The sequence below is a fragment of the Ovis canadensis genome, chromosome 10 (assembly GCF_042477335.2).
Source record: "Ovis canadensis isolate MfBH-ARS-UI-01 breed Bighorn chromosome 10, ARS-UI_OviCan_v2, whole genome shotgun sequence".
Taxonomy (NCBI): domain Eukaryota; kingdom Metazoa; phylum Chordata; class Mammalia; order Artiodactyla; family Bovidae; genus Ovis; species Ovis canadensis.
Window position 1 is genome coordinate 68,401,349 of NC_091254.1, and position 18,422 is coordinate 68,419,770.

At 37.6% G+C, this 18,422-nt stretch overlaps 1 protein-coding gene across 1 annotated transcript in view; it reads right to left on the reverse strand.

Moving 5' to 3' along the window:
• Nucleotides 1-18,422, reverse strand: part of OBI1 (ORC ubiquitin ligase 1) — a 42,315-nt gene that overhangs the window by 15,713 nt on the left and 8,180 nt on the right. The window contains exons 2-5 of the mRNA XM_069601862.1: nucleotides 13,413-13,548; nucleotides 11,169-11,260; nucleotides 8,842-9,090; nucleotides 5,532-5,620 (exon numbers count right to left, since the gene is read on the reverse strand). Coding sequence (XP_069457963.1) covers nucleotides 5,532-5,620; nucleotides 8,842-9,090; nucleotides 11,169-11,260; nucleotides 13,413-13,548 — 566 coding nt within the window. The remainder of the gene's footprint in view (nucleotides 1-5,531; nucleotides 5,621-8,841; nucleotides 9,091-11,168; nucleotides 11,261-13,412; nucleotides 13,549-18,422) is intronic.

Genomic DNA, 18,422 nt, shown 5'->3' on the forward strand with positions numbered 1-18,422 from the left:
AGCTAGTAGTAGTACCTATCTAGTAGGTGGGTGAGGTTAAATGAGTTAAAACTTGAGATGTACTGATAATAGAGCCCACAGTTAATGCACAACCAATGTTACAGTATCACCTGCCTTCTTAGCACTTATTACTGTCTGAAATTACTGTGTTTGTTTAGTTGCTTGAGCTCTTGTTCTGTCTTCTCCATTCTAAATTCCACAAGGGAAAGGTCATGGGGACAACTTCAGAGGACTGCTTTAGACGGAATGATCAGGAAAAGCCTCTCTGAATCTGATAACAGGAGACAGCCATATAAAGATGTGGACATTCTAAGAGATGGAAAAATTCTAGCATGTTTTAGAAACAGAAGGCAGCCAGTATGGCTAGAGCAGGATAAGGCATGGGGATGAGATGGAATAGGCAAGCATCGTGACTAGGTGGCAAAGTGTCTGGATTGTATTTTAGGAAAACACTGGACAGTTTCAGATAAGAGATTTAACAGCGTGATTTACACTTCATAAAAAACCATTTTGAGTATAGTGAAAATTGAATTGGGTAGGGGAAGGAGAGAGTAGAAGGGAAACTTGAATCCAGGTAGTCTGTCTCCAGAATTAGGCATTTATTTAACTCGTGCTTTGCAGTGAATTTAAGGTACAGGATCTTGAGTGAAAGTATAAAATAGACAGATGGAAACATGAATCTACAGTTTAGAAGAAAAGGCAAGGCCAATGATTTAGATTTTATTTTGTAATCGCTGACATATTAAGAAATTATTAAAGCCATGGGAGCTGATGAGATGGCTCAAGGAACACAAACACAGCATGAGGGGAAGAAAGTACAGCTTATGATTTATGAAGTCTATTCTGTCCTCCTCAGAACACTTCTTTTCATGTCCTAATAGAATACTGATCACCACTCAGGAGTAGCTGGAGCATTCATCTTCCTCCAGAAGTTGCTGAGGCATGGGTAAAAACTGGTCCATAATGATAAGTCTTAGGGTTGCTGGGCAGTAAAAACGATGCTTGCAGGGAAACGTTATCAAACCCACAGATCTCACTAAAGATACAATAACATTACCAAATATATATTTATAGAATAGAAAGCCATTATTAATCCAATTATGACCAAGTTTGATTTAAATGACCTATGCAATTCTATGTATACAAAATTTTGTATATGTACATATATATTTCATACCCTACACTATTAACATAAGTTAGAAGCTAAGGGCATGGGTCAGCTGCTCTGTTTAAGCCTCAAAATAGGTGGCAACATGGCACAAACTCTGCCCAGTGAGACTAGAGAAAAAGAATGGCACAACTGAACAGAGCGACCTCGGAGAGAGGGCATAATACTTCCAAATGCTTTACAAGTCATTAATAAGCTTCATAATATTTGAAGCTAAAAAATCACTAGGAACTCCTAACTCTATCAAGGACAAATATATCCACACTTCTAGGTACAGTTTAGGAATATGAGAAATGCAGTTCTACCTTCCTTCAGCTTCTTATTTTTGTTTCTTACTATGTGGAGGTGTGACACTCTCGGGATCCCCCATTAAATGGGAGATGGAGAAGAGGAACAGGAAAAATGACTAAATTTCTTCATTAAATCTTTGGCAAAATGGAAGGGGAATTCTCTCAGGAGCTACATTTTTATTCATTTACTCAACAGATATATACTAGGAGCAGAACTCTATAAAATGCATGGCTATAATAGTGAATAAAACTATAGCCCTCACTCAGAAAAATATGAAGTAAGTAATAGTTGTTGTTCAGTCACTAAGTCATGTCTGACTCTTTGCAACCCCATGGACTGCAGCACTCCAAGTTTCCCCGTCCTTTACTATATCCTTGAGTTTGCTCAGATTCATGTCTATTAAGTTGGTGATGCTATCTAACCATCTCATTCTCTGTCACCCCCTTCTCCTCCTGCCCTCAAATCTTTCCCAGAATCAGGGTCTTTTCTAATGAGTCAGCTCTTCGCATCATGTGGCCAAAGTACTGGAGCTTCAGCTTCAGTCCCTCAAATGAATATTCAGGGTTGAATTCACTGGAATAATTACACAAAACTTTAATATTCATCGAAATAATTACACAAAACACTAATTATTAGTAACTGTGATTATGTGCTAAAAAGGGAAAGTACAAGATAGTAAGGGAAACCTAACCAACTTTAGGGGTCAGAAACAGAATTTGTACAGTTCAAAGCATCTACGATACTGTCAAGTAAATAAACTTTCAGTATTTCTGGGCTGGCGGGGAGAATGGCTTTTCTTCACGTACCAGTCTTGCAAACTAAAGGACATTATCACCCCCTCTTTAGTCCAAATATAAAATCTGATTCTCTTAGAAGTCCATGTTAGAGAAAACTGAAAGGGCAGGCAGATGATTTTCTTCAGGTAAAACAAATTAGAAGAGAGAGACTAATTCAGGAAGTGGCTACATCAAGTCAAAGAAACAGCTGCATTTTTCTGGACCACCAGTTTAGCTATCAGGACAATGAAGTGTTGACAAAGAACAGAATGGATATTACTGAAATCCAGAAAAGTATGCTTAGTGGGACAGCTGCCACACTGCACAAAGGGGTTTCTAAGCTAAAGTTGAAAAAGGAAAAATATCCAGGTACACATTGAGATTAAATATAATGGAGGGTAAAAGACTAAAAAACAATAGCAGAAGAGATAAATGATAATCCAGATTTCATTTTAAAGATTACACCACTGTTTTTAAAAATTATAAAATACATTACTTTTATATAATCCTATTTACTTGAAATCAATGTACATTTCTAAGTCCCCTTTGTTCACACTAGACTGCAGTCTAGTTTCGGGGCAACAGCATGATATTTGCTTGAGTGTCCTAAAAGGGGGGCTTCTCAGGTGGCGTAATGATAAAGAACCCACCTGCCAATGCAGGAGACATGGAGATGCGAGTTCAATCCCTGGGTCAGGAAGATTCCCTATAGGAGGAAATGGCAACCTGCTCCAGTATTCTTGCCTGAGCATCCCCACAGACAGAGGAGCCTGGTGGGCTACAGTTCATGGGGTCACAGAGAGTTGGACACAACTAAGCAACAGAGCACCATGCAAGTCCTTAAAAGAAATACCTTCTGCTATGGACTGAATTGTATTCCCACTCTCCCTACCCACCCCCACCAAATTCATTTGTTGAAGCCCTAACCCTCAGCATGACTATATTTAGAGACAGGGTCTTTAGGAGGTGATTAAAGTTAAATGAGACCATAAAGAGGAGGCCTAAATCTAACAGGACTGGTGCCTCATAAGAAGAGAGACCAGAGTACACACTCTCTCTGACATGTCAAAGACATGTCAAAGACATGTCAAAGAGAAGGCGGCTGTCTGCAAGTCAAAAAGAGAGCCCTTGCCAGAAAACCAAACTGCTGAACTTTGACCTGGGATTTCTAGCTTCCAGAACTATAAGCAAATAAATTTCCAATGTTTAAGCCACCCTGTCTATATATTTGTTACGGCAGCCCAAGCTAACAAATACACCTTCTTAACTTTTTTCCCTTTCTAGTATCTAAATTTTAAAGCTCTCTCTTCTGCCTGATTCATAGAGTATGTCTGAACAACCTGAAAGATACATTAGACATTCAGGCCACGTATATAAAAAGTACACCTTGACAACTAACCAAGTAGAGGAGAAAAGTAATTGGTCAAAGCACTTCCTAATCAAGGAAATGAAATGGAATGGATGGTTTCTGTTTGCTTGCATTTACTTTTGAACTCTCAAAATTTCATACTGTTTTCAATACAAATAGGAGCGCTCCTCAAGAGAACCAGATTTGGGTATTTTCAGCTGTGGTCAGCTTCTCTCTGACTCCCACTAGGATTTAGTGATGCAGAGGTAAACAAGGCTATAAATCAATGCCACACTTTTAGTACCTCAATGCATTGCAAATTGATCGGGAACAGGGGTCAGTTCAAATCGTTTTTTAAGTGAACTTGTTCCCTTCCCCTGAAGGGAAGCAATGGAAGCTAAAGAGAGCAAATCCCAAAGTTACATGAGATTCAGAAGTGTGACTGCTTGTGAAAACAGAGGTGAGGTTTCTTTAGGTGAGATTCTTCAGTTGTTTATCAGGTAGGAATCAAGGATATTTAAAAACACACATCCTGGTGGCTAGTGCTAAATCTGAAAATCTGGTGGGCAACTTTTCAAGAAATAAAAGCTACGAACAAAATGGCTTTACTTCCATTCAGCCTGCTGTGGGAAATGGCTAATGGATAAACATTATTATGACTGGCAAGGCGAGCTGCCAATAAATAAGAAGAGCAGAGATTCAAACCACCATATATTAACGGCAACACTTCCTAAGCTTATTTCACTAATTCATCAAAGTAGGACATTATCTGAAGTGAAAAGAAAAATGAGGTTGGAGAGCACAGGGGAAGGAACTATTTAAAAGTAAAAGCTATGCTTCTTTCTCTATTGGTTAGTTATCTCTGCTTTGAGTAATTATGGTTTACTTCTACCATTTCCTGATACCACAGTTGGTTTTACTGAAGGCAATATTTTCTCCTTTTCAAATGACAAACAGAGAACTACTTCTGGTAGGATGAATTTCCAATGTTTGTTTATGCCTTTCTCGTCTTTTTCCATTAGGAGAAAATGGCTGGACAGGAAGAAAGTGTGGAGTTCTGATATGCCACTCCTCAGAGGGATGGGGCTCACACTTTCTTTTCACTTGTCATTTTTTTTCCCCTAGAACAATAACAACCTCAAGTGCTCTCTCTTTTCTTAATCTTCAAGTCTTAATTCTCAACTGTGTCTGAGCATTTTAAACTAACTGTTCAAAATTTTGCAATCTTGTATCTTTTGGAATGGAGTGAAAATATCCCCACCATAAAAGAATTCATTTAATTGTACAGTTCAAATCAGTACAAAATTCAACAAATGAAGCCTTAAATTCTATTTCAGATAGGCTTTTTAGGGTAATGGGTAGTATAACAGCTTTCAGTGTAATGTAACAGAGCACAGCTCTGGGGCTGGACTACCTGGGTTCGAATCCTATTTCCACCACTTCCTAGCTGTGAAGATTTAGAAAAATTAATTTGATCTCTATACCTCCATTTTATCATCTGTAAATGGAGAATAATAGTAGTTCTATGTCACAGATTGTTGTACCTGGTAAAGACAAAGCAATGGATGAATTTTAACTATCATTAAGATTATTTCAAAAAATATCCAAAAGGCATCATGTTAGTCTCCGTACTCTTTGTTGGGATCATTAAACAGTTATATGTAAAACCAAGTGGAGGCTCACCAGTCTTAGGTCACATAAAACAAACCTCTTGATAATTAGGTGAGGAAAAAAGATAAGAAGGAAATCCTTTCTTCCGACATTAGCATTAACTGAGACTAAGATTTCACCAATAACCTAAGTATACACTTTTGACATTTACAGGTAAGACATTCTACTTAAACTTACATGTTTCAACAAAGAATCCAGTGAAAAACATAATGTAATAGCAGCTTATTTTAAAATACTGACATAACCTGAAACATTGCTCTATGAACAAAATACATACTTCTGAGGTGATCTGTTATCAACTTCAGCTTTCAGCCGCAAATTCTCCCTCACCAGGCCACCATTTTCCAATTTCAATTTTTTATTTGCCTTAAAAAAAAAGTATTGAAAATAATTAAGCACACGTTAAAAACAAATGTGTAAAAATTATGACATGAGCCATCTGTATGTTTTAGAGCAACAGTATGAGAAAACTGAACACCAGAGCATGTCTTCAGAAACTTAAAATCACCATTGGGAATGACTTGGGAAACTGAACACGATCACACATTTTTAATCCAAATTCCCCAAGCACTTTGCAAATCTTCTATCCAGGGAAATAAACGGAGCTATGTTAGTTAGCTTAGAGTTGTTATGGGACTATCGGCAATTTTTTTTTTTTCCTTTTTCACATAACTGAATACTCTAAGCATGGTAACAATATACCACATGCAATTATTCACAAAACTAACAGCTAAGTAACTTGCATTATGAGATTGATTTTTGGTTGCTATTTTAAAAGTTTTTAGTGGTAACATATCTAATATCGTTAAACTACTTGCTTGCTTTCTTCAAAATGGCTTTCCCAAATGCTCTGGCTCACAACCTCTTGGATCAATATTTTCTAATAAATTGTATGGATTCTTTTTTGATTTTTTTTCAGATTGCAAGTATGATTTCCTTCTTGGAGTTGCATACCTAAAAACTGCCTGACAAAATATTTATTGCTAGAAAATCTAGAGGGTCAATATTGATCCTGGGCAGCCCCAAAAGTAGAGTGTCTGTTGTAGAATCTTAGAAGTGACTTCTTTTAAATCTGCTAGTCATTGTGTTTCTGAATTCCAACAAAAAATAAGACTTCCCAGGCTAGGAACCAATCTCACTAACCTAGCAGGAGAAATTCATTGTCTGACTATTAACATTCAAAGTGTCAGAACAATTGTCAACAAAAAGGTTTAAACTAAGAAAATCTGAAAATAGATTTAAAAAATCCGACCAATAATTTCTAGAATTCTTGACTATATTACTTGCCCATCCACACACAAATGCCCCAAGAGGAAGGGAAGCAGGGCGGAGGACACTCTTTTCAACACCAGACCTAACTCTCTCAGATGTATCCAGGTTCCTTTTGGATTGAGTACCTGCTTATCTTCATGGATGCAAACCAACCAGGACTGTGGAGAGTTAATTCTTTACGTGACTGATAAACACCATTACTGCCTCTCTGAAGACATAGGAAAGGTAATATACTTCCTTATACACACACACATGCACACACAATGAATTAAGCCCTCAAGCATAGCACTGTAAGAGGAGGCACTTAGTGAATGTTTTTTGATGATGAATGACAAGCTTAAATTAGAACCTCATTTGATTTCTTTTCCCCATCCCCCTGGACAAGGTCTCTCACCAGTCCCGAGGCTTTCTAAGATGCTCTTTATGGGCTGGCTAACCCTCAATTATCAGAGATATTTTCAAGTTCAGGAGAACTGGATGGGTAAAGTTACAAAAGGGAGAGTCCTTCCTGCCTATTTGTTGCACCTAAAAGAGTAATAAAGACGTCAGCTAACTATTATACTTGGTGATCTCCACACTGGCTTCATAATGGTTCAAAACGCACTTGTCTTGGAAACATGAGGAAAAAAGTCCATTTCACTCAATCTAGGTAGTCCTTTATTCTGAATCTTCAGCATTCCTATATTTGTTTTATAGTATGCTGTTATTTTGTATTTTGCATTCAAGTTTTGCCTCTGCAGTCCACTTTTTTTTAGTTTATGTTCCAGTTTTTTGCCTAGTTCTACCTAATTCCTTCACTAGGTATTCAAAATGGGCTTTTCAAGTATCCCAAATAATTGTGAGGTCTCAAGGTAACTTTGGGTATTGAATTTAACATATGATCTTTAAAAGAACAAAGAAAAACTATATTTTATGTGCTTTTCTTTTACATACATCCCTTATACCACTCTTACAAACTCAGAGTCGAGTTTTCATACATATCTTCATGCTCTAAGAAGCATTTATTGCCAAATATTTTAATGAAATTCAACAATATAAAATAAACCATACAAAACTTACTGATAGTGCAAGGACAGTTAATGAGGACATGGCTGATTGACAAACACCGTGACTTCTCAGCTACCTTTCCATGTCCTTTTCTCCTCTCAAACTAACACGGTAATGGTGGCCACTATAAACCAAAGGAACAACACACTTCCCCTAGGCTTGTAGCAAACTCAGTGCAATTACATCCATAGTTTTTTTTTTCTCTAAAAGTACTATGTTTCCAACTTTCTCTCATCTTGGCCTTCCTGAGTCCACATGGCATTTATTTTATACGTGGGTATGCAATTTGACTTAGTATTCACACAGAGTTGCAGATAATTCTCTGCTATTTAATCTCACTGAGCATCAGAGAGCCGGTATGTGGCAGTACATCTCTAAAATATGTAGAGCATTAATGATTTCAGGAGGTGGAATTCAGTAGTTCAGCACAGTGACAGTATTTTAAGAGAATGCAGATAGGTTGAATGGGGGCTGTGAATTTGGATACCACAAGCCCATCTCTGTTCAGCACAACAGGCCTCCACTGTGGATAAACCTGAAGCCAAGACAAAAGGCTAGTCCCTCTGGCCAGCACAGCTCTACATCACTTCATTACCTCTAATGCTGATGCCATGCATATCACCTCCTTACCTAGACTGGAAAATCCTAGAGGATTGCCCTTTTCACCTATGCTTTCTCTATCTTCTTGCGTGGATAAAGAATAACTGAAAAAATTAAACTGCCTCTCAGCGACAATATTCTTTTGCGTGGAGTAGTCTGAAGCCATCACTCACAGTTCTCTTGGAATTAGTAAGTCTTTAACTATTTACAATATTAAAACATCAGAGAAAGGGAGTGCTAGAGAAAAGATGGTCCAAACCTTCCATTTTATAGGTAGGGAAATGGACAGGCCTGTCTTTATGCATACATGGCAGTTACTGACATAAGCTTTTAAAAAAAAAGGAAGTCAAATCACAAAGCGGGGGAAATAGAAACACATCCTTTAAACTGATGTCGTTCTTTCACAAGAAGATGTAAACTCATATAGAGGCACTACAAAGTCTCCAATTACAAAGTCTCCAATTACAGTCACAAATAGGACCACCTGATATTTCTTGGCAGCTATTAAGATTTAAAGAGAAAAAGTTTTCTTATTGTTTCTAAATGCTCATCCAGGGATTTGTCCTTTCTCCCCAAATCATCTAAAGGATGACTCAAAATAGTATGGCTATTTATTCTTTTGAAGGTACTTAAAATACTACGGAATTTTAAACACAACCACAACTTACCTCTTTTAGCTTATCCACGTCATCTTTCACTTTTTCATAGATTTCATTAGCTGTTCTAAGCTTTTTCTTCCACTCTGCTACAGTTTCTGGGTCAATTTTACTTGGATTATCTGCAACTGGAAGTTTATCGTCATTTTGGTTGCCCTGCATCAAGGTTAAAGGATCCAGAATAGTCTTGATCTGTGATTCCAAGCTGACGTTTTTACTCTTAAGCTCGTCTACCTCTTTCTGCAGACAATCTATTTCATCCTGAAAAAACATTGCACAGCCATCAGGTAGACACAGACACTAAACACATACACATGCTAGAGTGAAGTCGACATGTTTTTAAAATTTACATTAAAAATCCTGTAGACACACAGATTCTTTATGCATTAGAATAACTTTGTAAACAGAAAGTCACATACAGCTGAAATTCTCAAAATGTATTTTGACTGATAAAAATTGGCACCTCTATTGCTTTTAATTCAATGATCATTCATGATTAAAAAATGAAAATGTCAAATCTTTAATTCCATTTTAAATATTCAGAAAATATGAAAAGTCACATGAATTCAATAAGGAAGTAGATTCTTCAGAAGAAAATTCTGAGGCATGTTTAATTCCTTTACTAAGGGGCATTTAAAAATACAGTTTTGATCAAGGAAATCCGTAGTTTTGGCTGATGTCTCTCTTTTGCTTCATATAGAAGTAAAACTATATACCATGTCCTTTCACCCTCCACATCAGAATGATACCTGCAATTGTGAACTCTTCTGAATTCTAGCTCTTTAGCTACTGCTGTGACTGTTTCAAGTATTAGTTTTCCCCATGTAGAACATCCTTGAATCCAGCAATGAAACACTGGGGCTAGAACTCTCTTCTGTGATACCATTTATTTACCTATAACGGATATTTCACCTTAAACTACAATTATTAGGAATTCTGTTCTCAGAAAATAAACATGCCAGCACTCTCCTAAAGCATTAATCTGATTAGTATCTAAGTGTGATAAATATTCATTACATAAATAAGAATACATTTTAGAGTTAACACAGAACTATTTACTATTTTAAATTACAATATGTTTTGAGTTAACTGGCATTATAAAATGAGAAAAGGGCTTTACTTGTTTGAATAAATTAATGAATAAATATAAACAAGAAAACACATATGAACGAACATTTATTCAGTCATTTATCTATGCCCTATTTTATTTCAAAAAATTTTTGAAGCAGCTGAACTGGTTTCCATTTATGTAGTGTAATTTAAAGATATTTTGTGTCAAAGGAAGAGAGCAATATTATCCCCCATTTAGTCAATATAAAATGACAACTGGACTTAATGTTTATTCAAAAGTATATATATCCATTAGCATGAAGCTAATTTAGAAAAAATTCCATCACTATGTCAAATCACCTGCATGTCAAATCACATGCAGAAAACAACTGCATGATCTCACATATATGTGGAATCTAAAAGAGTCAAACATATAAAAGCAGAGTTAAACAGTGGTTACCAAGCATGGAAGGTGAGGAAATGGGGAGGCAGGAGAAACAGGGAGATGGTTCAAGGGGTACAGAGTTGCAGCTAGAGATAGTCTAGAGACCTACGATATAGCATGATGACTACAGGTAACAATATTGTCCCGTCTACTGGACACTGCTGAGTAGATTTCAGATGCCCTCACCACACACACACACACAAATAGTAACTATGTGAGGAGATGGCTATGCTAATTAGTTTGACTGAAGTCATCACTTCACCCTGTATATGTATATCAAAACATGTTGCACACCTTAAACATACATAATTTTTTAAAAACATCATTTAAAAATTCAACAAACATTTTAAAAATGTTTCTTAAAACATGCAACAAAAAAGAAGCAATAGCATATCTCAAACCAAAATCTCTTTGTCGGTAGCTACCATAAGTATATTTTCTGTATCAGAACTTATCAGACTTATAAATGGCAGTGAATTTACAGGTAGAAACAAACACAGAATGAAGGTTACAGTACTTGTTTGCAATCATAATGCCACGTGGGGTTGGAAGACTGACTTCTACATTGAGAGTTTCCTTTATCTCCCAGCTTCTTGAGGGAGCAACTTAAAAAATGATGTTTCTGTTGAGCACAAATTTAAAATTAAAAGCAAGAAAAAGAGGAAATGTTTCCATCTGTTTCCCTATTTGAAACAGGAAAGGAAAAAAGAATTTATCAGATATTTTTAAACTGGCATTTAACGTAAGATTCCATTGGATACTTACTCTAAGAAGTCCAGACTGATAGCTCAGTTTTATCTAGAATTCAATGCTGTCATCATTTAACATTTTACTTAGTATTTACCTCGTACTCTTTGTGGAGTAATTCAAGTCTGGTTTTCCGAAGATGCTTCCTGACTGTATGGCTTAGCATAGGTTCACTTTCACTCGTTCCTCCTATAGGGGCAAAAATAAAATCTAACCTTTCATTCTGATTTGGGTAGAATGAAAATTAAAATGAACCCTTTCCTTATTGTTCTATGTAGTCTCTAGTTTAATTCCTATCCTTTTTCTTACATCCACTTTGTGTTGCCATCCTTTTCTGTACTTCAATTCTGAGAAAAAATAAGTAAGTAACACCATCAGAAATACCTTCAGTAAAATATCATGTTATGTTTACTTACTTGGGTATCTTATTAAACTCAATGAAGGCAAAGGCTATATTTTATTAACTCATTTGAACTAGTGCAAATTTTGAATACCAGACACCTGTTAATGATAAAACCAGTGATTACATCTAACCAATAAGCTGTATAATTAAAATATTATTTGTTGTATAAATCAATATTATATATATGATTATTAAATATATTATCTTATATGTCACATATATGATATACATATTATAATGCATATTATTATAACTAACGTATTCAAATATATATAGTTACTAGTAACACAACTGAAAAGATGAATGTGTCTTTCACTGACTCTAACAACCCAGTTACGATGGATTACAAATCACAGCATTAATTGTATGCCCACAATAACTCACATATACACACTCAAAATGTATTCTTCCTAAGAGCTCTTCACTTACCCTGTGGTTACCTTCTTTGTACTTCTTAGCATCATGATAACAAAGGCATTTACAAATCTTTTTCACAGGACTCCATCCAGATGCAAGGATGGATGAACCATTTTACTTCAGAGAATTTATAAAATATCACTTAGATACAAATGAATGAAGAAAGAAGGGATGCAAAAAGAAGCTGGGAAAAAAACATCTAAATTATTTTAATCAACAAAGCTCACAGTCCGCAAAGAAAGACCTGACTCCTGGTAAAGATCAGTGCAGATAAAAAAGTAAAGGCTGAGAGATTAACACTCCAGTTTGCAGCACAGCACAGAAATATTCCTCTGTAAGACTTCACCCAGGTACCCAGGAGAGAAACCTTGGAGCCACCTCTGATTCCCTTTCAGATCGCTTAGTTTCAAAGTTCCAATGGTTCTTCTTTCATTCTAGCATATATATCTTCCTTTCTATTATAAAAACTTTATATAAGTCCATTTTCCCTAATTTGGGACTATTACAAAGACGAAAGTTTTTTTCCCTATAATTCATGCTATCATCAATTCACTTTCAATTTTTCCTAAAGCAGAAACAAATAAAAATCATTTTAACAATCTAAAAGAAATAACACTATAAAAGCTCTTTAAATGTTTCATTTTCTAAGAATCTTCCAGTTCAAGTTTTACCCCTACCACCTGCCCCCAACCCCACTTTACCTACATGACTGTAGCACTGAACGTTCTTTTTCATGCCCTTAATCCAGACTCACATTCTCCCTCACCTGGGCAAGAGTCTGACCTACTCATGTCCTGTTTCTCCCCTGGAGCCCAAACTATGTATCATCACCTGAGTAATAGCCCTAGTACACACTTTGGATTATGCCATTCCTCTGCTCAAAACCATCATGCCCACCTTACCCTTCTCACCCATACAGCAACTCCCTGATTTAGTCTGTCACTCAAGATGCTCTGTGCTAAAGTCTTAATTTACCTTTTCAGTCTTACTTCAACAGTGAGACCCAACTAGACTTTCCTGTTTCCCAACTGCAGTGAATGCTGCTCCCTCTATAAGAAATGGTCTCTCTCACCTCTACCAACTGAAAATTTATTTATCCTTAAATCTTAGAGGCCACTGTTTCATGAATCCCTTCTCCATGTTCCTAGCTGAACTAGCTTGTTTGAACTTTGTGGGCGTTTTTGTTTGTCTGCTTTTTAAGCTGTCGGCTGCAGTTAAGAACTGGTGCACCCAAATATATATATATATATATATATATATATATATATATATTTTTTAAACTTCATCCATATGGACAGTCTCTACCGGAATCAAAGTTCCAGAAGGCTCAGTGATTTCTCACAGTGCTTCATGCTCCTCAGTTGCTCCACTTATATATATTAAGCCAAATGACCAATCCACCCAGTATGATACTGGGAAATAACATCACCAAAAGTTGTCTATTTCAGTCTTCCTCCAAACAGACACTATTTAAACCCTGTTTTAAATCAGTTTCTATGTGTTTTTACAATAGACCCTTACCAATAATTTCTTTGCAAGGATTTTCAGGAGTGATGGGGACTCTGCAGGCTGGACATTGGCTATTATTCTTCAACCACAAGTCGATACAAACTGAACAAAACACATGGTTGTTGATGCATATGACAGGCTGGCGTACCTTTGAAAAAAGAAACACTACTTTTAGTACAGGGCAACAGTCGTCACCAGAATCTCAACAGGTTTAGCTTAGAGCAAACAAACCGCTGCTTTAGAGCACGGCAGTAGGTGCTTTAGGAGGCCATATCTAGTATTCATAAAAACACTGCTTCCGCTACCACACTGTTTCTTACACACGTGTAACAGTTACTAGCTTACATATCTGGTCATAAAGATGGAAACGTTTGATACATTAAGAAATGGTTTTATTTTGTTCCAAATCACACTTACTGCCAAAGAGAAAATGCATTTTGTTCCATTAAGACTGGGGCAATTTTTCTTCAACTATTCTAGCCAAGGATTATAAAATGTCAGATCTAGAAGGTTCTTTGAAGATTATTTAGTCTAGTCATCCATATGATGCTTGAAATCCTTCCCTCAATTCATTCCACTATATTACAGAGCAATAGCAATCAACAATTTAGCACTGATGTCTTACAAGAATGCCCTCAAAACCAGAGGCACGAAAGTTGAAACAACCCTAAAAGACATGACATACACTCAAGTGGTTTATAATCTAAATAGCAAACAATGCTGAGAGAAATACTGACGTACATCAAATAAATAAATCTTTGACTCAATGTAATCAAGTACAAATACTTTACATTTATATTGTCTTATATTTTACAATGAGTTTCCCATGCATATCCTCTCTCTCTAATCCCGAAAGATAAACAGTAAATATACTTTACAAATAAGGAGACCAAGGTGAAAAGATCAGGTGGCTTGCTCAGGGTTAACGACGTAGGTGTTTTGTTTTGGCTGTGTGTAGCCGTTATATCAGAAAGAAAATAGAAGAAAGAAGCTGATTTAGTTTTCTACCTGACTTTATATGTTTGTTTACATATTTCTTATAAATTTGTACTTCTCTCCCCTTTTAGAATGGAAACTCCGGAAGGGCAATAACTTCCTTCATCTCATTCACTTTTGCTCTTGTACCTAGGGACAGCCTAGTACACAGCAGGTACTCAATAAAGGTTTGTTGAATAAAGTAATTGCTATTAAGACAGTATTTAAAATTCCACATATTGGGGAACTTGCCAGAGGGAATAATGACTGAATATTTTTCAAATAGCACAAATGTAACAAGATAAAACAAAAAATAGAAAAGGACACAGAACGGTTTCACTTTATTTACGTAGTATTTTTACCGTGGGACTCAAGATACTCTATAGCCATTTTCAATATTTAGTTCTAATAATAAAAACACTACCACTGTGGAGTCCTTCTGCAGCAGGGCCTAGAAGATCAAGGGAAAGTGGAATGAGTAGAGGGAGAATGAAAGGCAGAACCACCACAAACCACTTTTCACAAACATCGATGCTGCTCTCTCTCTGCCTCAGAAGGATACTGAGTATCTTGCTCACTAATTTGAAAGGGGTCCCAGCTCTCAAAGAAATCACAAATATACAATGATCCATGCCAGGCAGGCAGTCATTTTAAGTCTCCGAGCAAAGAGCTCTCTGGGTTTAGTTTGGCTTTCCAAACATTCAGACGCTCCCTTGATTATGAGCACTAACAGAAGAAAACTAAACAGAGAAGATAACTCTGCACAGCTTTAGACTTCCTCTTGGAGAAATACCAATTCTAATTCATTGAGTTCAACTGATTTGGTAGGGCTGATTAAAACACAGACAGACAGACTTTCAAACACAGTAAGACCATGAAACACAGCACTCCTTCCAAAGCGCTCCTACCAACAACAAGGAGTGAGTGCTCATCTGGGAGGTACTCCTGATCAGGGTCTCAAGAGGCAGACAAACCTGAACTCTCTCTGAAGGTTAGTTTTTCCTAAAAATTCATCTGTTTCTAAAGTCCAGACCATAATACATTCACGGGTGTTTTAATCTTATCCGTAAGTCAGGAAATGTTTTCAGAACAAAAAATTCTCAAAGGAAGTACCAGGAAGATACTACTCTGCCTATCCGGTAGCTTCCCCAAACACAGGCATACACACACACACACACATACAAGCACATACTCCATGTTCCTATAAGGCTCCTGGCAGGATGTGTACCCCCCAGTTAAGATGGCTGGTTAATAGTTATCTCCTTGGACTTTTAGGGCAGTGAGTTTATTTCTGTTTTTGGTCATTAACTCATCTGAAAATGAATGAAAGTCAATGCTCAAAACTTAAAACTGTGCATATTAAGAGGATTCAAAACACTCTTCCACTCTGTCTAGGCTTCCCTCATTAGAAGCACACATCTAATTGGCATTTTCTACGTAAATGCTCTCATAACAAAGATTAAATATCTCCCCAAACTAAAAACTTCCCTGGTAGCTCAGCTGGTAAAGAATCCATCTGTGATGCAGGAGACCCTGGTTTGATTCCTGGATTGGGAAGATCTGTTGGAGAAGGGATAGGCTACCCACTCCAGTATTCTTCGGCTTCCCTGGTGGCTCACCTGGTAAAGAATCCACCTGCAGTGTGGGAGACTTGGGTTCAATCCCTGGATTGGAAGATCCCCTGGAGAAGGAAACAGCTACCCACACCAGTATTCTGGCCTGGAAAATTCCATGGACAGAGGAGCCTAGCAGGCTACAGTCCATGGGTCGCAAAGAGTCAAGACACAACTGAGCAACTTTCACTGCAAAAAGGAAGGCCTCACACGTGGTGGAAATCAAGAATTCTGCTTTGGTCTGTTAAGTCTGTGATACCAACCTGGCTTTTAAATGGACAAGGCAAGGTCTGAGGATCACTGGCATAAAAGATGGCATTTAAAGTCATAGCACTGGAGAAGATCCCCTGCATGGGCAGAACAGTATATATTCCAGCACACAGAAGAAGAGGAAGACCAACTGGCAAAGGGAAATGAGGAGGAGGGGCCTGTGCTGGAGGACAGGAGAACATGGTGTCACACAAGGAAGTTTGTCAAGAGTGGTCATGCATGTCAAACGTTGAAGAGAGACTGAATTTGATGTGGACAGAGAAGTGACTACAGGATTTAACTGCATGGAAGTCACTGTGGTCTCTAATTGACAAGCACTGTTTCCAGTGCATAGTGGGGATGGAAACTTGATTTGAGAGTGTAAGACAAGGAAAAGTGAAGAAATGAAGACAGAGACTACAGGCAGGTCATCTTTCATGTTTTGCTGTAAAGCAGAGAACACAACATGTGGCCATGGAAAGGAATGATAATGCGAATGGTACAGTAAAAAAAGCAGATATTTGTTAATGATGGAGGAAGACAGGGAAGGATCAGAGCCATAGATAGCAACGTTGCTAAGCAGTCAAGAGGGGAATGAGATCCAAAGCACAAGCAGGGAGATTGTGGCTCATATGGAGTGAGGTGCTATCTTCCAACTTAACAAAAGGGAAGAAAAGACCAAGGCTATAAGAACAAACACAGAGGATGGACGATCTGTTGATAGAAAGATGAGAGAACTCATGTTCCAACTACTCATATTTTGTCTATCAAATAGGAGGTGAGATTACCAGCTGCAAGTGGGAAGCAGGGAGGAATATCAACTGGAGAAAATAGATTAAAGCAATTATTTTGAAAGATAAGAAAGTACATTTACTAGGGTCATGTATAGAGCAGGATGGTCAAACACTGTTGAGTCTGTGAGTGGCAACGATGACATGAAAAGGCTGAAGTAACACTGGAGGAGTCGCTGTGATAAGGAGGAGCGGAAAGATGTTCACAATCAAATTACAGGAGGTGGCACAGCTGCTTTCCCTAAAGTTTTGTCCTGGGACATCTTATCTGACAAAGTTCTATTTTCTCCAATCTCATGTATTACATAGTGTTAACATCTTTTCTACAGTAATAGTTCCTGAGAAGCCTCTGTAACTGGATCTCAGTAACTGGCAGAGCTTAGGCTTCAAAAGAAACCTGGGGCAGACTCCAGCTCCACAACTTATTGAGCTGCTTGACTTTGGATTAGCCCGTTAGTTAAACAATGTCATGTTTCCTGTTCTGAAATATATCGTTTAACCTAGTACACTTTTCATTCAGCTGTTAAGATTTAATAATATAAAGATGTACGCACAGAGACTTCCACTTAGCAATTCCTCAAGAGAAAAGAAAGAACAGGAAAGGAAAAGAAAAAAGGGTGGGGAGAGGGAGACAAGGACCACATTCACACGCCCAGGAGCCAACTCCATGTAGGGATCTTAAAGCTGCCCCAACTATAGTATGCCCAAAGACAAGCCCAGCCTCCACACATTCACCCCACTCCTGCACTCCCTCTTGTCTAAGTTAATGGCATCTCCACCTCATCCCTTGGTCTAGAATACTCAGAGCTGTCTCTGACTCACCCTTTTTACTCATCTTCACCATCCAATCTGGCACCAAATTCTGGTATCATGTATCAGTCTAAAAGGCCAGGGATTTTAAGATATATCCATATCTTATGTATCACCAGGAAAAAAGGATGAAAAATGTAAGATACTGGAGTGGGTAGCCTTTCCCTTCTCCAGGGGATCTTCCCAATACAGGGATCAAACCCAGATCTCCCACATCACAGACGGATTCTTTACCAGCTGAGTCACAAAGGAAGCCCTGTAAGATGCCACGGCTTATAAAATACAACCAGACTCCAGAGATGGTATAATGTAGGGGAAAAAAGTATACCCCCAAATAGTCGAAATGTAGCAAACCTACCACTAAATGTTCTTTTACTTACCATCTATCCCTTCTTTTTCCATCTTCAACTCAATGAGTTCAGGTTCCCCTTCTCTTACCCCAGCTACTGCAATGTCCTCCTCCAAGCATCCTTGCTGCCACATGTTCACTCCTGTCCACCTCTCATATTGATGCCAGAGCCACCCAGCTACAATACGGAGGACTGCTCTCCTGCAAAACAACCTTTTCCCCCTACTCACAGTTT